Raw genomic sequence first — 25,731 nt, forward strand, 5'->3', positions numbered from 1 at the left:
TGTCATCTCACCCCATTATCTGCCCTTGTTCCAAGGTGCCTTCCTGGAAGGAACGTCCCACAACATTCCCGTTGGCCCAAACTCAATCACACGGGCAGCTGCGAGGAATAAAGCCATCCTCACTGGGCACAGTGCTTCCCTGAATAGAAATGAGGTTCCGTTACTAAGGAAGGAAAGGGATATAAATGCTGGTGAGTCATCGGCACAGATCGGGGGATGCTGAGGTAAGTTTATTCATACTGAGGGTGAAGTTTCTGTGAGGACATTTTGGGAGCACTGTTCGGTCAGTGACGGTCTGGGGTCCCTCTGGGAAATTATTGTGGGACCAGTTAGATAAAAGAGGATCTGGAAAATGAGAGTGTATCCAGGAAATGGTGAGGCCACAGTGTACCTTTTAGAGTACCATCTCATTTTGACCCAATGAAGGATGGTTCAGAGTGACTTTCTAAGCCACTGAGAAAGGAGGAAGGTGGCAGGCAGTTCCCTTGTAGAGAAGGCTCACTTTAGTAGTGCCCATGCCCTGTCATCAAGGAGAGGCTGAGTTTAAGGTCAGGTGTCCAGACCTGTGGGGGAAGATGACACTGGTGACAATGTGAAGAGGCCTGGGGCAAGAGGGAACAAACATCCTTGTGAGATTCCTGCTGGTAGGCCAGAGACACACCTCAGGAGAGAACACTGTGGGCATGGTCCTGAGCAGAGCAGAGCAGACCAGAGTCCTGTGCTGTGGGAAGCTAGGCCAGCCAGTCTGTTACTTCAAAAGACCTGTCTAGTCTTAGGAGGTAACTCGGGATAAAGTGGTTCAGAGAAACCATTATTTGTTGTTTATGCAAACATACATACAGAATGGGACAGTGCAGGCACAGAGCTGCTAAATGCCCATGTGGCTGCCTATACTTTGAACAATGTGTAAATTTGAAGTTATTTGCAAATAAGAAATGAGTGGGCTAGCAAGTACACAATGAAACTCAGCGTCATCAAAGAAATAAAGTAAAAATTACAGCGAGATGCCTTTTATGCCTACGAGAGTGGCTGCTAAGAAGCTCACAGTGCTCAACTTGGAGGAGCTGTGGTGCCCTGAACTCCTCACTGCAGCCATGAGAGTGAGGTGGTGAGCATAGCCGATGGGCTCACATTGCAGCCCTGCTGACCTTCACTGCGCTCCCAGGAAATGGAATCACGAAAATCCTTACAGCGGCTTCCTGCCTATCTGCCAAACCCTAGGAGCACCTCCATGGCTATGGACAGATAGTGATCACCTGCATCATGGAGTAGCCTGGCCACGCTCATAGCCCACAGGCTCCAGAAAGGAAATGTGTACACGCCCACAAGCTGTGGGTTTCAGTGGGGAAGACATCCTGGACGTGGACAAGCTGGACTGCAAGATGAGCAATGCAGACTGAAGTGGAAGGAGGGGCCTGGGTGTGGGTGGGTTGTAGTGGAGGCTGGAGGAGATGAAACTGCAACAGGGTGAGGTTTACTGTGTGCAAACTACACCTCCACAAGCCTGACTTGTTAAAAAGTAACAAAATGTTAAACCAAAACAGTTAATTTAAGCAAACCATGGGACTAGTTTTGTGAGGGTGTGGTCTCTAGCTAGGAACCCATGAAGTCTGTTCCAAGAGTGTTTCTCCTCTGTTCTCACCCAACTCTGGTTCTGTCTTTAGTGTTGAGAACACCCTACCCTACCTCCAGAGAGTTGTGTGTATTCAAGCCACATTGTTTGCTTGAAAGACTAGGTTCCCAGAGTGTCTTACCTGAGTTCCCTAGAAGTAGCACTCAAGGAAGTCAGTGATGTTCCAAGGAACTTGTCTGCTAAGACTTCTGGGACATACGCTATTTAAAGAGAGAGGGTGGACTCTGGGTGTGAGGGTAAGGAGCCAGAGCAGGGCATGAGATGCTCCGAGGAAGCTCTGGAAAAGGAGGCCAGGCCAGTGAAGGATGAGGATGATGGTCACACTAAAGTGCAGCCTTACTTAGTCTTTAGAAATAGAGTGGAAGAAGATAATCTCAGAGGATTCAAAAAAGTTTTGGAAACAACATTTTGGGTTTTCCAGGAACTTCAGTGCTGTCTGCTGCTCTAGCACCAAGAGCAGCCTAAACCTTAGCAGGAAAGAAGTCACTGGAGCTTGTATGCTTACATGTAGTCAGGCAAAGGAATAACAGGCGAGCTTCCACACCCTTGAAAATGCATCCCAAATGTCCATGAGGGAGTAGAGACCCGAACCCCTTCCTTGTGCAGTGCCAGGATGTGGAAGTGATACAGTTCTAGTGGGAAACAATCTGGGGATTTCTTGAAACATGAAGTAGATGTTCCAAGTGCCCCAGTAACTCCATTCCTAGGTAAACACCAAGGCAATTGAAATTAGGAACCCATACAAGTAGCAACATTATTCACTATCGTCAAAAGGTGGGGAAGTGTCCATCAACAGAAAATGGATCAGTAGACTGTGGAAGGCTCATTCAGGGGAATGTTAGGCATGGAGAGGAATGAAGTTCTGATACATGCTACAACACAGATGATCCTCTAAAACTTCATACTAAGTGATATAAGCCAGATACAAAACAACATCATTTGTGTGAAATCTAAAGAGACAAAAGCATTAATAGTTGTATGGGGGAACTAAAGGGCTTGAGAGATGACATAGTACACTTGCTATACAAGCATGAAGACCTGAATTTGAATCTCCAGTGTTCATGTTGTGGATTTTTTTTTTTTTTTAATAATAGAAAACAACAGCCACAACCTGGCATGGCTGCTTGTGTTTGTTACGGGAAGCGGGGCAGATCTCAGGAGCTCACTGGCCAGCTAGCCTAACTTCATAGAGTGGAGAACAATAGTGGAAAATACCCAGCATCATTTGTTCTCCACTTGTACACACACTTGTGTGCACGCAGCACACACACGTGCACACAGAGCCCGAAATGTAGCACAGTAGTAGATTGCTTGTCTGGTATGCACAGTGCCTGTAATTTGATCCTTATTGCTGTAAAAACCTTTGAGAATTTTTGGCATAACCTGAGCATGTTCCTATAGTTAAACATTCTGTGAAATTAAGTATTTCTAATGATAAAAGGGATAGGATTCATCATGAATTTTGTTAGATTTGCTAAGTGCACATGTGGATCTGGCATGGGATAAGCCCCATTCTATCCCCCCACTTTAGACTTGGAAGTGAACCTTTCCCTTATTCCTTACTCCAGGCAGATAACTATAATCCGTTCTCTCCTGGAGGACAGACCAGTGACTTGTCCTCTGTTCCGTTTATCACTATGTCTGTGGAGCTGTGATGTTGAGCATCTGTGTGAACCTGATGGTGGAGTTGAGACTGGTCTGTGCGATGTACAAAGATCTGCTAGCAATAACTGAACTATAGATATGCTTGGTCATCCCTCTGCAGCGATACTGGTGGGCTGGTAGCCGAAGGAGGCTCCAATTCACACAGCCCTGACTTATGAGACTTTTCTTCTTCTTAAGTAGGCACGACAACATGTATGTTACAGAGCCTGGGATGGCATATTATTGTAGATCTCATGTGCGTCATTCATAAAAACAAAAGGCTGTCTTTCCAGCAATTTACAGTTGGTGTTTGTTTGTTTGTTTGAGACAAGGTTTCTTTATACCTTTGGTGCCTGTCCTGGAACTAGCTTTTGTAGATCAGGCCGGCCTCGAACTCACAGAGATCTACCTGCCTCTGCCTCCCGAGTGCTGGGATTAAAGGCGTGTGCCTCCTCTACCTGGCCAGTTTACAGTTCTGTAACACCTCAGAATCTCTTCTGGAATAGAGAAAGCTTCCTACTTGAAGGTTCTTCATCCCTCAAGCTTGGTAAAGACAGGGCAGAATTCTCAGTATCAGAGTCTTTGGGGGCTGTTTTGGGGTTCCTACCTCATAAACTGCACATGAGTATTGGGCCAGGGACCAGAATATCTAGAATAGCTTTGTTTTAAGTTGGGAACCAAACAGCAGAAGTCATTTACTGGTGGAGCTGCCACCATAGGCAGTTGCTCTCCCCTGTTTAAAAAAAGGAGTTTTTTTCCTTCATGTATATGGGTATTTTGCCTCCATGTGTCTCTGTGTACCACATGTACGCAGTGCTCACAGAGGCCAGAAGAGGGTGTTAGAGGCCATGGAATTGGTGTTTACATTTGGAAACCACCATGTGGGTGCTAGGAATCAATCCCAGGTCTCTGGAAGAGCAGCCAGTGCTCTTAACCAGTGAGCCATCTCTCTAGTCCCTCATCCCTATTTTTATTCCCTTGTGCTTTGGGTATCAGGAGTAGAAGTTTTGAGGTATTGATGTTGTGTCATGATTACACAAGTTTTTGTGTTATTTTTCTCATTTCTGGAAACTTCCTATGAGTGTTCCTGTACTGTCAGCCTATTCTTTTAGATAACAGTATTGTGGGCTGACCCCAGGGTTCTACAGGTCAGTTTTAGCAGCCCTTAACTGTTGCAGAATATTTGTTTAACTATGTAAAGATGTGTTGCTGATTTGCCTTGCCTGCCTAAGGCAACTGATTGATCTAATAAAAAGCTGAATGGCCAATAGTGAGGGAGGTGTAGGTGTGTCTTCTGGGCAGGGAGAGTAAGTAGGAGGAGGATTTTAGGCTTGGAGGGTCGTGGGAAGAGACCCCAGGGGCCGGCCAGACAGACAGAGAGGAACCAGGAAAGCAGGACATACAGAATGAAAGAAAGGTAAAAGGCCCTAAGGCAAAATGTAGATGAATAGAAACAGGTTAAATGAAGTTAAAAGAGCTGGTGGGACAAGCTTAAACTAAGACTGAGCTTTCATAATTAGCAATAAGTCTCCATGTCTTTATTTGGGAGCTGATTGGTGACTCAAAATTCCAACTACCCTTAGCCCCCTCTGTGAGCATTGACCTGTTTTATCTCGTCAGAGTCATCATATAGAGTGAGCAAACATTACACCTTGCTCCACTCTGAACAGTTTCCTGATGAGTCCAGCCAGTGACCATGAGGGATACTGCCAATGCCTCCAGTTTCTTGTGTGTGTCTCTTTGACCGGTAGCCTTGGGGAATGGTGTACCTTGCATCTTATTGTACTGTGTCCTTGTGACAGAAGCAGCTCTGTCCTTGAATACCAGTTTTGCAAGATGCCTCTGATGTTCTCTGTTCCACTCTTGCTGAAATCCTACTTGGCTTCTGAGTTTCTGTGGTCATGTGATAAGTTTTACAGATCCAGGACTAAGGGCTACTGCATGATATTGGATGGGTGCTGTTTTTGCTTGATCACAGTATGTCTAGACATTCCTGCAGCCTGAGTTCAGCTCTTCTTTGGCTCCTCTCTGAACCATTAGAAGTCAAAAACTCGGGCTAGAGGACTCCTGAAGGTACCAAGGATGAAGAAGAACAGGCACCTGGGTCCTTAGCCATAGTCATCTGAAAGATTCTGTCATTTATCAGGTTATATCCTTCATCTCAGAGGTCCCACCTCTCCACTGAGTGTTGCTCTTGGAAGAAAGAACAGTCATTGCCAAGGGAGGAACTTGATTGAATTGGGCAGAAACAAAGTCTTACCAAATAGGGTTCTCCTTGGAGGGGATGCAGCAGCATGGGAAAGCTCAGGGCCAGGTCCTGCTGGATCAGAGGACTTTAGAAAATAGTGATGCCTAGTAAGTGTGGGCACATGTGGTAGACAGTATGCTGACTCCGAGGACTCAGATCTATAGGATGCAGGACTCTTAGTGCCCTCAGCGGGATCTCTGGCTCAGAGATTCCTGTTGTGACCTCATACTTGACCCGTGCAGCCACCTTGCCTTGTTGCAGGTCTAAAGCTCAGCCTGGTATATCTGCCTCTCGCGTACTTTGCTCTGTCCCCAGCACAGTATGCCTGACCCTTAGTCGACCCTGTCCACATTGCTAATATTCTTTCTCTAGTGACTTGGGCTGTTTCTTGTCATACTTGATACAGTTTTTTCCCCCTCCTTGTCCCAGGTGAATCTGAGCAAGGTTGGCGAGTACTGGTGGAATGCGATCCTGGAGGGAGAAGAGCCCATTGACATCGACAAGATCAACAAGGAGCGCTCCATGGCCACTGTGGATGAGGAGGAACAGGCAGTCCTGGACAGACTCACTTTTGACTACCACCAGAAGCTGCAGGGCAAGCCCCAGAGCCACGAGCTGGTATGAGCACCGTGCCTCTCCTGTACCTTCAGCAGGCGGGTGGGTCATGCTGGTGGGGAAGAAGACATGAAGATGTTAGGCCTGGCTTAGGCCCTGCTGCAGTTCTGTGGTGTCCTGCCTAGGGAAGCCCAACTGCTCATGCCATCTGTTCCTCACCTAGAACAGGTACACACTGCTGCTCAGCCACATCTCATAGCCTAGAATTGTTTAGTGCTAATGGCTCCCCTGGAGCCTGAGAGCCCCTATGGTGGAAGGAGGGAGGCCAGGCTGCAGGACCCACTTAGGGTCTGACTACAACAGCCAGTGCAGAGCGAATAGGTGGGTGGGTGAAGGAAGTGCTGGAGCTGTAATGAGAGTGTGAGGTCAGCAGCTTCTGGGAGAGCCAAAGGCTGGGTCTGTCTGACCCGTGCAGATGCCAAAGAATGATTGTTTGGGTAAACACATTGTTCTTCTGCATAAGAATAACTACTTAAGGAAGAAAAGGCTTTTGCCTCAGGTTCTTTTCACTGTCAAATGGCCAGCCACGTAGCACCTAGACTTTGTGTGTGCGTGTGTGCGCAAGCGCGCGCGCGCGTGTGCGGGTGTGTGCACCAAGCATGGCTTAGAGACTTGGTGTAGGCTGTCTACAGGAAGCCAGCCCCCAGGACTCTAGAGAAATTAATGTGTGTTCCCTATTGTCTCTGAAGGAGCCTTACTTCATGGATTGTATGAATTGTCCCATGCTTCCCTTCAGAGTAGCAGTGATCTTTGATATACTCTGTTACTGCATTGGCCACTATAGTCTGTTTTCATGGACATGTTCCCTGTGACTAAGGTCAAGAAACCTTTGGAGGCAGTACTGGCATCTTTACCTCTTCCTCTAGGCCATACCAGGCCATGTCATGAGCATGTTCTATGATGGGCAGAGTAGGTTGACTGGCTATAGGCTCTGCACAATAGCCCTGGTTAGATGGTCTGGTTTTCATAGCGAGGAAGTGTTGAGTTTTTGATATCTGAGTATGAATTATGCCTCATAGCAGTTCAAGCAGTGGGGATGGGGTTTACTTCTCTCCTGGCCCCGAGTGGGTGAGGGGGAGGACATCTTTGCCGGTCCATGTACACAGAGGTCCTTAGGCAGCAACTGGAAAGCTTAGAGCCCTCACTTTAGCAGAGATCGCCAGACCTGCTTGGTCACAATGTAATCCGGTCAGGTTGGCCTGTGTCCACTGGGCAGAAGGTCTATCTGTGACCCTTAGCCTTATGGTTGAGACCTTATGGATCTAGATGCTCATTCCTGTGTCCAGGGTCAGAACTTTGTCTACAAAAGGAGTCAGATGTATCCATAAGGTCTGTTTGGAGTGGAGAAGTGAGTGCAGACACCATCATCCTGGGTGAGGTAGGGGGAAGAGCTACCAAGTACCACTGAGAAGTGCCACAGAATGGAGAGACCAGAGATGAGTGACTCCTCGTGCCTTCCCCAGATGCTGTGACTGAGTGTTTGTTGTAGAGAAACACGAGAATAGATATTGATTGTGGCTTGAACTGCCTTTGTGTATTAGCCAAACCTCGGTGATGTCTTCTGTAGACTCTTAGCTATGAGATAGTAGAGAAGCTAGAAGGTTCAGCAACTGTTGGCACCTCTTAGTCTTAAGGTCCCTGGGATTGCATCCCTTGCCTGACACACAAGTCAAAACAACCTCAGTGTCACTTGTCTGGGAATTAGCAGCAGTGAAGGACCTGCGTGACATGTCAGGTTCTGGGCTCCCTATCTCCCTCTCCCCACGCTGTCTTCCTTCCTCTTGATCCTTTCACTCACTGTTTCCATGCATACGTAGCCCTCCTTTCTTCCTTTGGTGCTGATGCCCTTTGGCCTGGCCTAGTGTCACCTTCCTCAAGGACAGATGGAAAACACTCAGTCTGCATCAGTGAGGACAAGCACACAACTGTCGTCAAGGAGGCAAGAGGTCAGCCTCTTTAATCTGATCTTATCCAGAGAGCAGCTCAACCTCGTTTTTCAGTCTCAACAATGGTCCTCTGCAGGAACTGGCCACTTTTTTCTATCCCTGTAGGTCTTAGGTCTCCTTGTTCTGGTGGCTACCTCCCAGCCTACTCTTGAGGACTGGGAATAGGGCAGTGTACTTTATCTCCAGTAAACCAAGGCAGCTCTCTGAAGTTCTGGTCTCCAGGATCCTTGGTGACAGTTTGAAACAGGCTAGTAAAAGGATCAAAAGATAGCAGTGCTAAACATCATGTGTGTGCACTGTGCACACACACACTTAATGTATCATCCCATGCCTGACCTGCTGCAGGGAAACTGACTCACTGCAAAGGCAAGGCTTTGGGGGTGCCCTGTTTTGGCTTCTATGAAGACTGCCATCTTTGCCCACAAGACATTGCTGAAACCTGCGTGTGGAACACAAGGTCCTTACAACTGTGCGTAGAAGACTTGTCCGTGGCTGATGAGCAGCTTCCGCACAACTGTTTATGACCCAACACTGAGAAACTGAGGAGACTGAACATCTGCCCAGCTAAGACGGACCCTAAGAAAAACCTTGAAGATGCTTTGGTCTAGTGGAAAGAACTTTGTCTTGAATTTAAATTGATTCTTCTGTGGACTTGCTATGGACCTGGCAAAGACCATAGAGGAAATGAGTGTGTTGCCCAGATGAGCTGTCCTAACAACGCCTTCAAGGAGCCTACGCCCAGTAATGCATGGTAGGATCCAGTGTGATTCCCTTACCAGAGCTGAACTAATCAGGATGGCCAAGGAAGCCTCTAGCCATGGATAGTCAACTATGGATAGTCAACTCGAGCATGTCCCACTACCTGTCAGTGCTCAAGTTTCAGCACTCTGGGGCTCCATGTAGAGTATCTTTAGCACCTTCCTTTACTGAACGAAGAAACAGAACTAGAAAGGGAGGTCCAGGGCCTTGTGTTTCCTGATGTAACAGGTTAGTCACATACATAATCAGTACTCACATGCTGGGGTTTTGTGGGTGGTTGAGGTCACTTCTCTAAGATTGCCAGTCCTAACTACGAGAGAGAGAGAGAGAGAGAGAGAGAGAGAGAGAGAGAGAGAGAGAGAGAGAGAGAGAGAGAGAGAGAGAGAGAGAGGAAACGGGGCCAGGTTCTTCTATCAGCCTCCATCTGCTATGCGCATTGGCAATCACAGTTACCAACGTGCTCTGTATTGATGCCCATTTATGGTGTAAACTTGAAGTTTTCTAAATTTGCCAGAATTTTAAATTGTGCTTCTAATGCCACCAGTGCTTTGTGTTTTGAAGCATTTTAATTTTGAAGTGGTAATATACCTCTTCTGTCATTTTGAATTCTTTAAGTTGCCATTATACGTCACTTCTTTCCAAAGTCAGCAAATTGAATGCTCTTCATTTTCCCTAGTGAGATTTCTTTGAGCAGGTGTTCATTGAGAGGGGTATGTAGAAGTACACAGGTGCCGTTGCTCTGACTATACTTAGATGTGTCTGTCTAGGATCCCTCCAGCCTGGTGGCCCTTACCACCTAACAAACAGTGGCTGACGTTGCAGAGGCAGGTGCCAGCATTTCCTGTGAGTGAACTTAGTGGTGCACAGGATGGTCTGATCTCTGCCTGTGCTCTGCAGAAAGGGCCAAGCATTTATCTTGGGCATCATGGGCTTCCTCAATTGTGAAAACAAACCTAGGCACCTGCCCTTTGCCCTCTGGGCTTGCTACAGTGGGTCCTCACCCAGCCGCCAGGTTCTTATAGCTGCTGTTCACCTTGCAGCTGGCTGAGGCTCTCCTGATGGCCTCATCAACCTCCCTCCTGCCTAGGTGTACTTAGCTGGCGGGTCTCATCTTGTGTTTGTTTAAAACTATACAGCGTCACATTTCTCATGGGCAAAGATGGGAGCCTGCTATGTACTAAGTATCTTTGATGTGCGTATTGCTGCTTAACTTAAGTTTATAAACAAGGAAAACCTCTCTTAGCAGGAAGGTTGGATTTTGTTTAACAGCCCATAGTTCTGAGAATCCAGTAACTTTGCTGACAGTGCAAATTTTCCACTTTACTTTCAATCTGTCATCTTTGTGATAAGGGAAGCAGCACCTGTTCTCTGCACCTGTTCTGCAGGGCTGTCTGCAACAGGTACTCCATTGGGGGGTAATCTCTAGCCATGTATTTTGTTAGGCTTTTTGTGGTTGGAAGCAAGAGGAGAGCACCCTATCCTTGGGTACATTTGTGGTAGTAGCTGAGGAAAGCAGATGCTCAGAGTAAGGCCAGCCCATCAGTATAGGCACAGGTGCTGCCCTCAGGAGCACTGTCTCCTTGCTTGTCCCAGCTGTAACTACACAGCTCCAGTCTGCCTCTGATCTTCAAAGGTTAGATAGTTCAACAGTGGCCATGGGCTGCAGAGAGCTGGGTCCATCCGCTCTTACTGTGTCCCCAAAAGGCAGTGGGACATTTCTGACTGCCAGTTCCATGGCTGGGCATTTTGAGTTCTCTCCTCCTCTACATCATTACATCTTGGATCAATCCTATGTTGTCTGATGATGCATTTCTCAGTGATAAGAATGTCCCTCCTTGGGCAAGGGGTGCTAGAACACCTCTGTACACATTAGCTGTGTTCCTATGGGGCGGAGGCCCTACATCTTCATATCTTGATCATCGCCTTGGAGAATGCTGCAGGTTTTGTGGGTTGTGTGGAGTTTGGACAGACTAATGGGAAAGGGACATGAGCAGCAGTTAGTGCTTTAATGAGACCGAAGCTGGAAAGTTAGGAATTCAGTCTTAGAGAATAGTCTTGCAGAGGGTCATGGGATGCCTCTCCTGAGCACAAACTACTGCAGGGCCTGCAATCCTCTGGCCGGTTGGCCCTGCAGGCAAGTCCTCAGGTCCCGAGGAAACAGGATGGCTCTGGGCCTTCAGGAAGTCTGTTGTAGGAGAAAGCATGCGGTGCCCTGTGATCTCCTTTAATCTCTCTATTTTCTATTTGTAGAAAGTCCATGAGATGCTGAAGAAGGGGTGGGATGCTGAAGGCTCTCCCTTCCGAGGCCAGCGATTCGACCCGGCCATGTTCAACATCTCCCCTGGGGCTGTGCAGTTTTAATGACCAGAAGGAAAGGAAACCCTCATCATCGGGGAGGTGGAGACCTTGTCCCCTTCACTCCCTGCATGTCAGGGACTCACTCCTCCTGATCAACTCACCATAATTTTTTCCTGATGAACCAGGCCTTCCGTGCTTACCTTGCACCTTCAGACTATTCTAGGGAGGGTGCAGGCCCAGCAGCTGCCTGGCAGTCTCTATGGCCAACACTAAATGAAGGTGTTTCAAATTAGGGAGGGACATGTCCCAGCAAACTGGGAGCACATGTTCTGTCTCCACAGCAACCAGCCACTGCAGGCAGCATTTCCTTCTTCCCCTGTTCTCTCTGCTTGCTGTTGTTTTAACACTAGTCCGCTTGCTTTTCTGACTAGGGATAAGGAATGAGTAGGCTCTCAGACAAAGCTAAATTGAAGTGTGTGGACCAGGCACATGCATGAAGGCAGATGGGGCATGGCTGTGGAGCTGCTTCTAGGACCGCTATGGGACCTCTCATTTGATGAGACCTGTGTGTTCACTCTTGCTCATCTCTTTGTGAATACACTTGGCCAGCCTCAGCTTCGTGTGCAGAATGGCAGAAACTGGGGTCCGTTTTGCCTGTTGGAGATGTTGGGAGAAAGTCTCTGACCCAGGTGTGGAAGGATGCTGCCTGCCTCTGACTGTAGCTGCCTTGCTTTGGTTCTTGTTGAAGTGGACCGGGCCTTGACACCACTACTTGCTCTATTCAAGACCTCTTCTTGGGTGTGCTGTGTTAAAGCCTGGGTATCTTCAGGAAGAGATCACAGCATGTTAGTTGTTCATTGGCAGATTGTGTCAACCACATTTCCTAAGCAGCCTTGACCGTGGAGGATGCCTCAGGAAGGAAAACTTAGCCACTGACTTGAAGGCAACTATAATTGAGTCCAAGAAAATGAAGATTCCCCTGTGCCAATCACCAGACTGCTCCCTAAAACTCAGATCCTCTGTGGCTGCAGATCACCTTCAGCCATGGTGTGAGGAACTGACCAAGGGGCCAGGGACCTGGGTGTCCCAGCCTTTTACAGGGTCGTCTGTGCCTGTTGCTGCCTGGCATCTCTGTTTGCCTGGCTCTCAGTCTTGGTGTGTGTGTACAGGTCTCTGTACTCTGGTAACCATACTACCAGTGAGAATTAAGACCCACCAAAGCCAAGACAGTCTGCCCTCTGGAAATAGCCCTGCACTGAGTGCAGTTGATACACACTCTGAAGGAGCCACTGAGAGTGGGTTGAAGACTTATTTCAAGAAGCCTTCCGTCAACTGTATAGTCAGGAACTAGTTCATTGCAGTCATTTGAGGATTTCTGGTTTACAGCTGGTAACTGATGGCTCTTGTAAGAAGTCCATACTGGGCCTTAATCTGTGGGTGCAGATAGACCATGATGGTGGTCAAGGGAGAGCAGTGGGCCCCAAATACCCACTCTGGAGTCTGGACTTGTCATGAAGTCTCTCTGAAGAAGTCATCCTCGGGGAGAAGAATTTGTCACACTCACAAGATCCCCAGGACACTTCTGCTACTTGTTCCTGACGTTTCCATCAAGGTCCTAGGATTTGCACATCCCTGTCCCATACAAGTTGTCCCACCTAATGAAGGAAGTTTCATGGTGTGTATGTATCTCCAGTCTTCTGCAGTCCTGCTCTCTCCCTCACGACCCTCATCCTGTGGGTAGTCTTCCAGAAGGACTAAGCGAGTGGGAGAGCTTTGCATCTTTTTATTTGGGACAATGTTTCACTTCTGTAGCAATTTACCTTCCTTTGGCATGGTTTTATTTTCTGTGTTGCTTTTCTCCTTTGTCCCTGCCTTGTTTCAGCAAACAAACCAGTGTAGAAAAAGTAGCCTGGGGAACAGTGTTAGGTATAGGCCATATGGCAGGAACCTGTGCTCTGCGAGTGATCCCTGTGGCATGTTATAGTGCATGGTGTGGTGGTGGCTACCGTATCCACATGTCTTCATCACAGTGGGGCTCAACCCTAGCCAGCCAAGTAGATAGCTCTTTGCCCTAAGGCACTGTCCTGCCTCACCCTGCCACTGAAGCTGGCACATTGCCTGTTTTCTCTTTTTAGACACGACAGCCACAATTTGGTCCCTAAATCCCACCCGCTGAGGTCTGAGGAAAGCAGGGTGATTCCATCCCCTTTGTCCAAAGACCCAGGAGAGTTGGGTTTCCGGCCTACAAAGCTGCTCTGACTCCTCGGTGTTGGTTTGCAATAAAATCTGTATTTAAGCAAGTTTGGGTCTGTCTGTGACATTCACTGAAAGACACTTATGGTGGCCATTGCTTTTGACTTTTAGCTGTGAGTCCTGAGTTCCTGTACATATTGTCAACGCCAAAATTGAATTCTCTGAGTTGTTTCTCATCTGGGCTGTCACTACTTTTAGAAATTCTGTAAGTGATTAATCCGTTGTATTATTTCAGGCAGTTTCTAGGCTTCTATTGTACCCTAAGGGCCCATTTAGAGTCCTCCTGGAGAGCCCTTGTCTCAGGGTTATCATTGCTATGATGAAACATCATAACCAAAAGTAACTTGGGGAAAGAAAAGGATAATTTTGCTTATACTTCTGCTTATCGTCCATCGCTGAAGGAAGTCAGGGCAAGGACTCAAGCTGGGCAGGAGCTGATGCAGAGGCCGTGGAGGGTCGCTGCTTATTGGCTTATTTCTCATGACTTATTCAGCCTGCTTCCTTATAGAACTCAGGACCATCAACCAGGAATGGCACCACTCACAGAGGGCTGGGTCTTCCCTTCTCAATCACTAGTTGAGAAAATGCCCTACAGGCTTGTCAACGACCTGATCTTGGAGACACTTTTCCAACCAAGATTCTCTCCTCTCAGATGACTACAGCTGTATCAAGTTGACATAAAACTAGCTGGCATATCCCCACTCTTTGTTTACCAGGCTCCCAAGCCCTTAGAACACAAGCTCTCACCAGTACATAATCCTGCATCTGACTCAATCCACTCAGACCTTAGACTATTCCTTTCTGTTCTCCACCCTATTCCAGAAGACCCATCACGGACCCTACTCACTCTCAGTAGGCAGGACCTGTGGGCTTGTAAATTAGTTTTTAAGAGTGAAGAACACTGGAATTGCCCATTTAATTCTGGGAACCAGAAATAACCTTACAATAAATAAAGTGAAAAAGGCATCTTTGTTGATAGGCCCTGAGAGTGCAGGAGTGAGCACAGTCAAGCATTCTGTGTGGAAATGTGTCCAGGAGGCGTCAGCTGCTGTGCAGAGAACTCACTGGCCAGAACACTGTGCTTGGGGAACAGACCCTCACCCCACCTCAAATCTGCTGCTCTTACGGGCCAGCTGGCAGCAGCTCAGCCAGGAACTGATGGCCTGCTTCTGTGAGTAGAAAGCATGGAGTTAGCACAGAGCCCCGCCAGGCCCCCCCCGGGAGCTCTCCTGTTCGGCCAGTGGCCTAGTGGCCCTGCTCACCGGTGCCCCAATATAAAGCTGGGTTCCCACAGAATGAGGGCTGGCTGTGGTCAGCTGAGGTTGATCTCGCCTGCCTGCCTGCCTGCCTGCCTGCCTGCAGGTCTGGAGAGTAGATGTCTGAAACAGTTTACTGTCCAGACGTCTTTCCTGGCACCAGAAGATCCTGCCCGGATGTGACCTGGAAGCCCGGGGTCTCCTCCCAGTTTTGGAGCTTATGTGGTCACTATCTCAGGTGAGAAGAAACATTCATAGTTTTCCTTTTCAGGTTCAGCTATTAACTCCAGGTGTTAAAATGCTTTTGTGTTTGTTTTGTTTTTCGAGACAGGGTTTCACTGTGTAGCCCTGGCTGTTCTGGAACGCACTCTGTAGACCAAGCTAGACTTGAATTCACAGAGACCCACCTGCCTCTGCCTCCTGAGTGCTGGGATTAAAGGTGTGCCCCACCTGGCTTTTAGTTTTATTTCTTAAGCCAAGTTTGTCTTCAAATTGAGGACAGAACCCCAACATACCTGGTCTCAATGTTAGATCTACTATATATCCCTCCACAGACAAGAGCCCAAGAAGGCTTTGTGTAAGCAAGGGAAAACAGGCTGCTGCCTGAAGCCTGGTGACTCCCTGCCATCCCTTTGGTGGGGAGGAGGGGTGGGGAAGCAGAGCCCATCACTGGGCAGCGCTCCCTTGTGGCTGCAGGGATGATGTGCAGAGTCATACCCCAGCCCAGACTGTGGGCATCACTGCGAGGGCAGCCTCTGGACTACTGGATGGACTTCTGACTGAGAGGTAGTCTTGCCTAGCTAGCTTCCTGCTGCTTTTCCATACTAGGTGTTGCAAAGAGCTGGGCAAGGACTTGTACAACTCTTCATACTAGTTATAGGAGCAAGTAACTTCGAAAGTTGTGTGGCCTGTGACTCCCTTGTCGGTCTCCAGTCACGCTCATCACCCAACCTGAGACTGGCACAAGGCAGCTCCTCACCTTTAGCCCCAGTTGTCATTCATCTGAACTCAGTAACCCAGACATGGGTGCCCAGTGGCTCCCCAGCACTTTGCTGAGGAGAAGGGCCAGGATAGGAAAGAGCTACTACAAGTCAGGGCTTAGAGATGTAGGCTAGGACTTAGAGGTGACCTTTCTTGCAGGCAGACAGCTGCTCAATTGTAGGTACATGGTGGAAGCTTAACCAACTGAACTGGGCTCGGCCATCTTTGACCCAGTGGTGCCAGCCTGGGAGCTCCTTGGTAGTTATCCATGGTAACTAATGGTCTTACATATGGAACTCCAGCTCACAGGACACCAGTCATACATAGTGGCCCTTAGAGAAAGACTACAGACCAGACCTTGGCCATCAGAAGGTTCCAACAGCACTGAGTGGCCACAGCTCTTTACAGATCAGAGAAGGGATTTCTAAGCCTGGCTCTGTGCAGAACATGATTGAATTCAAGGTGAGTTAGCTGACTGCCAGCTCTACTCAGTCTATTAGGCAGAAGAGTCCAATCAAGCAGCACTCGGGGTAAGGCTGGGAGGGTGATGGCAGGCTTCATTTGGACAGTGCCATCTCACTGTCCTCCCACTGTGGGCACCTGACATCAGCCATGCCAGCAGACACTGTTACCTGTGTGGCTGCTCTTGGAGCAGAGGTGGCCACCGCTGGCATCTCATCCGCTCCTGATTGGACCAGCAGGATGTTGTTTGAAAAACATGCATTGAACCTTTGAAAAGATAATTTAGCTGGACCCTTGGTAGCTTCCATTCAGGTTCAGGTGTGTCTTCCAACAGTTCTGCATAGCACTGGTTCTAGAAGCACACTGGCAAAGAGGAGAGTTTGGATTCTGTAAAGACCATGTGACACTGTTTTCTCAAGTAGCTTTGGAGCTGGTTTTATGATGTTTCTCCTGGCCTGAGATAGCTGAACACTGTGCCAGTGTGAGGCCAAGGTCAGATTCCCAGACTCATGAAAAAGCTAAGTGATCCCTGGGGAGGCAGAGACAGAAGGGTCCTGAGAGCTTGCCAGCCAGTCTCACCAAATAGGCAGGCTCCGGGTCCAGTGAGGAAATTTTGCCCCAAAAAAATAAGTTGGCCGGGCGGTGGTGGCGCACGCCTTTAATCCCGGCACTTGGGAGGCAGAGGCAGGTGGATCTCTGTGAGTTTGAGGTCAGCTTAGTGTACAGAGTGAGTTCCAGGATAGGCTCTAAAGCTACAGAGAAACCTTATCAGAGAGAGAGAGAGAGAGAGAGAGAGAGAGAGAGAGAGAGAGAGAGAGAGAGAGAGAGACCTGATAATTGCAGTTAGAAAGCTGGCACAAGAAACCTGTCAAATAAAACACATCACACATCTTACAAAATTAAAAAGTCATTTGAAGTCTGGACAGTGGTGACACATGCCTTTATAATTTCAGCACTTAGGAGGCAGAGGCAGGCTGATCTCCAAGTTTGAGGCCCACCTGGCTTACAGTGAATTCCAGGACAGCCAGAGCTCTTACACAGAGAGACACTGTCAAAAAAAAAAAAGTCATTTAGATTTAGATTAACTGGACTCCCACCCTGTAGCTTTCTGTTACTCATATTTCTAAGTAGGTCCCTTAGTTTCACATACACTATTGGTAGCCCCTCACTCTTTACCTGTTGCAAGGAGGCTGCTTGTTGGTTCCCAGTCGCCCGGCTAGCTTAGACCCAAAATAATCACACACAAACTGTATTAATTAAATCACTGCTTGGCCCATTAGCTCTAGCTTCTTATTGGCTAACTCTTTTTTAAAAATATATATTTATTTATTTATTATGTATACAATATTCTGTCTGTGTGTATGCCTGCAGGCCAGAAGAGGGCAGCAGACCTCATTAGAGATGGTTGTGAGCCATCATGTGGTTGCTGGGAATTGAACTCAGGACCTTTGTAAGAGCAGGCAAGGCTCTTAACCACTGAGCCATCTCTACAGCCCTATTGGCTAACTCTTACATATGAATTTAACCCATTTCTATTAATCTGTGTATTGCCATGTGGCTGTGGCTTACTGGCTAAAGTTTGGGCGTCTGATCTTCACCAGGGAGGTCTTTTGTGATTGCACTGTGCTGGGTGTAGAGTGCTCTGCGTTCCGCTTTGTCCAGCCCTCCAGTCCCGTGTCCCACCTAGACCCTGATGTTTCACCCAAGAGACACCTAATACTTTAAGGCACATAGTGAAGTAGGCTAAGTACCCCACATCAGAGAGTGGGGAAGAATTCCCATCTGTACAGTGAGCCAACACTCTTAGAAGAATCAGAGATTCACAGCCATGTGGCAAGCCACGGTGTCAAGCCTATTCAGCCAGACAGATGACTACCAGAGATCTCAATGCACTGAGGCCAGCTGAAAGGAACATGGGGAACAAACCAGCTTCATGGAGTCCTTCACTGAAGTCCCAACAAGCAGCAAGAAGTATCAGCAGGCAACACATGTCAGGAATGGGCCAGACCCAGCTTCTCTATGAACTGACACCCCTCAGAGTCTCCCTTACATATAGCCCTGGTCTTGGATGTGGGAACAGAGTTCAAACCTTCCACTTGGGGCTGAACAGCCACCTGGACTGCTGCAAGGGGACAGAGTGAACTGCAGAATACAAGAGAGCATGGCCAGAGGGCAGGAGGCCAGTGGGCATAGAGTGACATACTTGGAGATGGACACAAGAACCCTAATGACTGGAGGGATATAGAGCAGGAGACTTAGGTGACAGCAGAACCCAGAAGAGGGACGCATGGACAGGACAGGACATGTCAGGTGTTTTTATAAGTTCCTGCAGAATGTGTGTTTTTAAGGTTTTGTTGAAAGTTGAGCCATTTGTGTTTTGAGAAACAGTCACTCTGAGCTCCTGTGTTAGGGTATAAGCTCATCTTCCAATGGGAAGTCACCCAAGCCACTGTATGCCAGTGTTGTAGGCAGAAGTTGCTTGTTTGTTCCTGTCCACTCGGACCCGAAATAGTCACACAGAAACTATATTATTTGCAATACTGTTGGCCCAATAGTTTAAGTGTATTTCTAACTAGCTCTTATATCCTGAACTAACCCATCTCCATTAATCTGTGTGTCACCACGAGGCTCTTCTCTGACTCTGCCTTCTCTCTCTCTCTCTCTCTCTCTCTCTCTCTCTCTCTCTCTCTCTCTCTCTCTCTCTCTCTCTCCCCCCCCCCCCCCATCTCTGTTTGGATTTCCTGCCTGGCTTTATTCTGCTAAGCCACTGGCCGAAACTGATTTATTCACTAACCAATAAAAGCAACAGGTATACAGAAGGAGTTCCACACCTCATTGCTAGTTTTCAGTGGAATCCTGACTACAGCCTGCATTACCTGCTCTGAGGGTAGGTGCCAGTTCCCATCTTCATCACATATGAAGCAGATGTTCCCCACTCAGAGGCTTTGAAATCCTGAGTAGGCTCTACCCCTCTCCCATGCAGCAACTGAAGAAGCACAGGTACCAGAGCCCCAAGAGTTACCTCTCCTGCAGACCAGGTGATTTGTCAGGATGGTAATAGAGGAGGCACCTTCATCTTGTGAGGAGAGGATAGTGGGGATGGGTCTGACATAGGAAAGTGTCTTTATACAAAGTCCTTCCTCTTGGGGAAACAAGAGCTTGTTATAGCAGGGTCCAAAACTAGGTGAGAGGAAAGTAGGAGGCACAGCAGAAGCATTGACTTGAGCCATTCTACCCCCCTGCTGGGGGTCACAAACTTAGATACTCTCCTCCCTTCTGGGAGGCCCTTTGGCCCCACTTCACCTTGATCCACATGCTGTGATACACTTTAGGCTCTAACCCAGTTCTCAACCTGTAGGTCACATCTCTTTGGGGGTCAAGTGACCCTTTCTCAGTGGTCGCATATCATAGTTGCAATTCATAACAATAGTAAAATCACAATTATGAAGTAGTAACAAAAATAATCCTATGGTTGGGGTCACCACAACATGAAACTGTGTTAAAGGGTCCCAGCATGAGGACCTAACCCATTAGAGCTCAGAACTAGTACTTCAAAGGACTCCCAATCCAGCACACACTCCAGAACTAACTAGTGTCTTCACAGTAACCCTGCTTCCTCAGAACAGACCGTTGCCCAGTGGTCCAGCAGGGGCTCAGCCCCAGGCTTTGCTCTCAGCCTACCCAAGGAGTTACAGACCCGTGGTAAGAGATAACATAACTCTCAGTCTCTATGCTAATCCTTGACGCTCCAGTGAGCAAACACTCACATCCAGTGGTCAGTGGACATGCAGGTACTCGACCCACTGAACAGCACAGGAAGGTGCTCACTGAAGCCCCCAAACTACCTAGTGGTAAACTGCCCAGCATTTATGACTCCAAGTGCCCCTCTGAGGAATGGAGCTGTATTGTAAAGACACTCATTCTGTATCAAGTTGATCTAGATTTGCGAGGGCTCCAGGAGGGCTGGAGCTAGACTGGGGGGGGGGGGTTTGACACAGATAGGGCATTCCAACCCAGCTAGGCTCCCAGAGTCTGGGGCCCTCACTACAGATCTGTGCATCCCAAGCCCCCCTTGCCTCCTCCCTCCTTTCCCTGCTCCAGGTTTCCTCTTGTTATTTTCTTCTCCCTAGAACTTCCAGGCTGGACACTTGGACCAGGACCTTGGAAGTTGAAGGCCTGGGCCATGTGTCCACAGGTCTGGGAATATTACAGCAATTGTACCTGCTCTCCAGGCACAAGGCACCTTCTCCAGGTCCACATTCAACAACCATCTATGGCATAGCACGCCCATCTCCCTTACCTCCATACCAGCTAGGCGGTATCCACTTTCTGGAGGATACATACTTTGTGGGTGGTCTGACTTCCAGTCAAGAGGCAGCCCAAGAGGCAGCCGTACCTACAGGAGGGCTGGGGGTTAGTCCTGTGCTTCCCTCAACTGCAGAAGAATGAGCACTTGATGGTCCCAGTGGCTCCCTATTTAAGCCAGAGGAAGTCAGCAATTAGGAGACCCTTTGGTCCCCTAGTCTCTCCCATGTGGGGCTCACCTAGGATGCATTAGACCTGCCCAAGTTTCTCCTCCTTTAGCCCGTATTTTTCCAACTGCTACCCATGTGCCCATTTTTGCTTTCTCTGTTTGCTAGATCACAAAGCTTGGAACATCGCTTCAGTCCCCACCCCCACACCATGCCTGGAAAAAACACCCTATCTCCTTTCCTCTGCCATTCACCTTTGGCATACTCGCCCACCTCCATCAGGAGGCTTTTGTGTCTACATTTTTATTGTGGCAAAATACATATTGTACAAAATGATTTCATAATTTTTATTACACTTGTGTGTGTACGTGTGTACGTGTATAAATCAGAAGACAGGCTGAAGGAGTTTCCTTTTACCATGTGGGTCCGAAGGATGGAACTCACGTGGTCAGGCTAGTGCCTTCTCTCCTGAGCCACCTTGAAGACCTCATTTGTAAGTATGTGATTACTGACGTTACGTACACTCACAGAGTGACACAGCTTCATCACCATCTATCACCAGAACTTTTTTTAAAACATTAAACTTTAATTTGTTGCTAGCATTAAGTAGATAAAATTTTGCAAAAGGACATTTTCTAAGCTCTTGGAAAAGTTAAAGGCTCAAGTTATGTCAGTGGATCCCCACTGTATTGCAGTTGGCTGTAGCAAGTGGCAGGGTTGACCACCACAGTACCCACTTCTACACGGCCCACCACAGCTCGCTGTGGGGTCAAGGCACGGACCCGTGGGTCTTCCACCAGCCTATCCAGTCTGGTTATTACAGAGAAATTGGAGGAACTAGACCCCAGTGTGAGAGCATTTGGGTTAGAGGGACAATATCCAGCCCCTCTGAGGGTATAGCCAGGGAGAATACTGACAAGCTTGTTGGGTGAGGGCTGCAAGATAAGGCTTGGGACAGGTCTATGGTTGGTCCCTGTGTAGGGAGGAGTATCCGCAATTTGGAATGTAGCTGAGAGATTGGTCTAGCAGAAGGCCTGTCATGGGTCCGAAGATGGCCAGGATGACATGGTCCTATTGGCCTTGCTGTCATAACCGATCATGATTACTTTTCACACATGGTTACCTTTCCTGTGTAGCCCAAAATATCCTCAATTGGTTTTGCAACTGCACAGTTGTGAAGATGCTGCAGCTTCTCCAGTACCAACGGCTGAAGATCAAAACCACAGAGTTCGTTCAGATCCCACCAGGTCCAAGTGTGTGCATCTGTGTCTGGAGCTGCATACAGTTCCACAGTGATGGAGGTGGGTCATCTTTCTATCTGTTGTTTCATTGGTTAAGTAATAAAGAAACTGCCTTGGGCCCTTTGATAGGACAGAAAATTAGGTAGGCGGAGTAAACAGAACAGAATGCTGGGAGAAAGAAGCTGAGTCAGGAGTCGCCATGATTCTCCCACTCCAGACAGACGCAGGTTAAGATTCTCCCTGGTAAGCCAGCTCGTGGTACTACACAGAATATTAGAAATGGGTTAGATCAATATGTAAGAGCTAGCCAATAAGAGGGTGGAACTAATGGGCCAGGCAGTGATCAAAAGAATACAGTTTCCATGTAATTATTTCGGGGCATAAGCTAGCCATGAGGGCGGCCGGGTGCCGGGGACGCAGCCCTGCCGCTCCTCTTATTACAACAGAGTGGCACCCAACATGCTAATGAACTCCACGTAAAACCCAAGAGGGCTTAAAAAGGACACAGAGAGAATTTAAGACAGCTTTTTGCTGTTTGTGGGTTGCATGCAGCAAAGAAATTGTCCTGACTCAGCAGCAGGAAAAAACTGGCTGTTTTAAAATGCCGGCTTTCTGGGCTGTGCCGCCATCGCGATCTCTGTCTGGCTCCTGCAGGATACAGAATCTTTGAATGGATCATTTGGAGTAAAGTGCTACTAAGGCTTGCTTGATGGCAATGTGGACTGCTGTGTGCCTGGAACTATGTGTGGCTCAGGGGCACCAAATGGCTCTGAGGCAGGAGCGGCTCAACTCCCCCATGCTAAACTCTGCTGGTCTCAGGCAGGAACTACCGTAATTACCATAATAACAGCGCAGTTAAGGTTTAAACTGAGCCTGACACGGGTGGTACCGTATTACCCCTACATGGTGCAACTTAAGTTTTTAAGAACTGCTTAACATTTTAAGAAATGCTCCTGGAAAAGAGAAATTACAGATTCACAATAAAACAGATTCAGACATAAAAGACCTCTATGGGTCACAGTGTTGGATGAATGTACGTAGGCTTGAGAGAGAGAAAAAAATATATATATAGAGAGAATAAAGTTAATGCCCTTAAAAAGGGGGGATAAAGTCTTTAAAGAGACAGAGTACAGATAGTTATAGATTAAAAGAAATAAAGAAAAATAAGCCACGTAAAAATGGAAAATTCACAGAGAGTCTGGATTCTTTGTATTATTGTGTTTTCTTTAAAATTTTTGACTGTGAAGGAGCTAAGTACAGAGAGACATTTCACTATATGGGCTGCCAAGCTAAACCAGAATGGATATAAGGGTATTATGATTTCAGAATATGGGTCTAAGGATATGATGCTTTGGAGAGGGTCTTCTTTTGTTTTCACAGAGGACGAGACCCTGTTAATTGCGTCTATCCCAATATGGTATGATAGACCACGCCCTCCTGAAAGGTTGCTGTGAACACCTTCAGAAAATTACTTCATTCAACTGCCGACTGAGATGACCCTGACACACAGGTTACACCATAAAAGATCTGAATAACAGCGCCCCCATTCAGCAGGAAGCAGTTTGGAGAGAAAAACTGCGCCCATGTTCCCAAATATGGTTTATAAATGTTCTTTTACATTTAAAGGGGGATATGATATAGATATGAATAATTTGCATTGGTATGGATTTTAAGGTCAATTTTGTTATATGTATATGTATTTCTGATCTTGATTACTGTATTGTGATTGTATAGTTCATTTAATATGTAATGTATAATTAGGAAATATAGGTTGTTAATGGACAATCATCAATAATAGTCAAGCTTGTAGTCATGTTAGTTAGATTTTCTAGATATATAGAGATATATTTCAGTTAGATAGGCATTCTTCATATCTTTCAAAGACTACAGAATATGGCATTTTAAATGTTTTAATAACTTAGGGCTTTTCATGACAATGAGACACATCTGCTCCTGGCAGCACCAATCTACTTCAAGAGGAAGATGGGCATCGAAGAGGCTCCTTATGGAGTTTGATAGCCATTTGGGCAAGAAACTGCTCTTGCCTGGACTGTTGCATAAACTGGACACAGAGAACCTGCAGAAAGAGGACTGCTGAACTTGCCTAAAGGTGAGATGGTTTTTCGGGGTTCCTGACTCATAAAAGAGTCTGCAAGACATTCTGCAGGACACAGCAAAAAGTAACTGAACTGTCTTTGGAATTTCCTGCTTGATGAAAATGTCTGCTGGATACTATGGGCCTGAAGGCTGAAGATGGATGCCCCAACGGTACAAAAGAACTTTGGGTGACTGTACAGGCAGCAAGATGTCTCTGTCATTTCTAGAGTTTTGGATCTCTTGTTTGCTTAGGTAATATTATATCCTTCTGGAGTCTTTGATGGAGTTGAAGAATGGTTAGTTATAGTTATAGTTTTCCTTAGTTATGATAAAGGATAAAATAGATATAAATATTGTAACTGTAATTCTTGCTTGATAACTGTTTTGTTATATGTAATTTTACTATGTCAAAGTGAACGCCTTTCTTTTTTGTTTAAACAGAAAAAGGGGAAATGATGGAGGTGGGTCATCTTTCTATCTGTTGTTTCATTGGTTAAGTAATAAAGAAACTGCCTTGGGCCCTTTGATAGGACAGAAAATTAGGTAGGCGGAGTAAACAGAACAGAATGCTGGGAGAAAGAAGCTGAGTCAGGAGTCGCCATGATTCTCCCACTCCAGACAGACGCAGGTTAAGATTCTCCCTGGTAAGCCAGCTCGTGGTACTACACAGAATATTAGAAATGGGTTAGATCAATATGTAAGAGCTAGCCAATAAGAGGGTGGAACTAATGGGCCAGGCAGTGATCAAAAGAATACAGTTTCCATGTAATTATTTCGGGGCATAAGCTAGCCATGAGGGCGGCCGGGTGCCGGGGACGCAGCCCTGCCGCTCCTCTTATTACAACACCACAGAAACACTACCAGGATCAATATGGAAGTGTTTGGTCGCTACAAGTCTCCTTCATATGTCTTTATAGGTACTCTGTCCCTAACCTCTGGAGACCACTGGTCTGTTCTCCTTCACTGTAGTTGCTCTGTTTCATGTGTGGTTTATGTGGAACTATGTAGTATTTTATTATGTTTTTGAGGCTGGCATTTTCACTCCCCAGAAATTCCCTGAGGCCCATTCAGGTTACCCTGTGTATTATGGTTTATTATTTTTTTTTGCAGAATAGCTTGGCAGAGTATGTGGGTGTTCCACAGCTCAACCATCCATACATCAAAGGACATTTAGTATGAATAGTTTGAGACAGAATAGAAAGATAGAAAAAATTATGAGAACAAAGGAAAGGGGAAAAAGACTTCCCCATCCCCAAATCTGGCATCTGCTCAAGCCTCTCACTGAAAATCAAGAATTTTAGCATATTTTACACTTGCTTAAGGCTTGCTTCTTTTCCATCTACTTTTTTTTTTTTTTTTTTTTTTTTTTGAGATGGTTTCTCTCTGTGACCCTGGCTGTCCTGGTCACTTTGTAGGCCAGGCTGACCTTGAACTCACAGAGATCATCTTGTCTCTGCCTTCCAAGTGCTGGAATTAAGGTGTGTACCACCACCACCTGGCCTTCTTTCACATCTGTAAACCTGTAATTTTCTAGGGAGCTCCCCCAGAAGCTCCCGTTTACAGTAAGAGATCCTAACCTTTTATGCAACTCATGTGGCTCATAGTTTTACTTTGCCAGATTTTAATCCAACCCAGGGCACCTTCAGAGACAAGTTGTAATCTCATTTATCAAAAGAGAAGGGGCCAGGCATGATGGTGCACACCTTTAATCTCAGCACTGAGGAGAGAGGGGCAGGTGGATCCCTGTGAGTTCAAAGCTAGCCTGCTCTACATAGCCAGTTCCAGGTCAGTTGGGGCTACATAGACCCAGGGAGCAGAAAAGAGAG

The 25,731-nt window shown here is 47.1% G+C and overlaps 1 protein-coding gene across 2 annotated transcripts in view; it reads left to right on the forward strand.

The window, feature by feature from the left end:
- The window catches only part of Nudcd3 (NudC domain containing 3), a 98,098-nt gene extending 84,638 nt beyond the window's left edge, over window positions 1–13,460 (forward strand). Inside the window, exons 5-6 of one of the 2 annotated variants that reach the window (XM_057771932.1) lie at window positions 5,955–6,143; window positions 11,096–13,460. In XM_057771932.1, the coding sequence (XP_057627915.1) occupies window positions 5,955–6,143; window positions 11,096–11,206 (300 nt within the window). In that variant the 3' untranslated portion in view covers window positions 11,207–13,460. Of the gene's footprint in view, window positions 1–35; window positions 198–5,954; window positions 6,144–11,095 lie in introns of those variants that run through there. The other variant, XM_057771933.1, reaches the window with a different exon arrangement.
- Window positions 13,461–25,731: the final 12,271 nt, after the last annotated feature.

The sequence above is a fragment of the Chionomys nivalis genome, chromosome 6 (genome assembly GCF_950005125.1).
Source record: "Chionomys nivalis chromosome 6, mChiNiv1.1, whole genome shotgun sequence".
Taxonomy (NCBI): Eukaryota; Metazoa; Chordata; class Mammalia; order Rodentia; family Cricetidae; genus Chionomys; species Chionomys nivalis.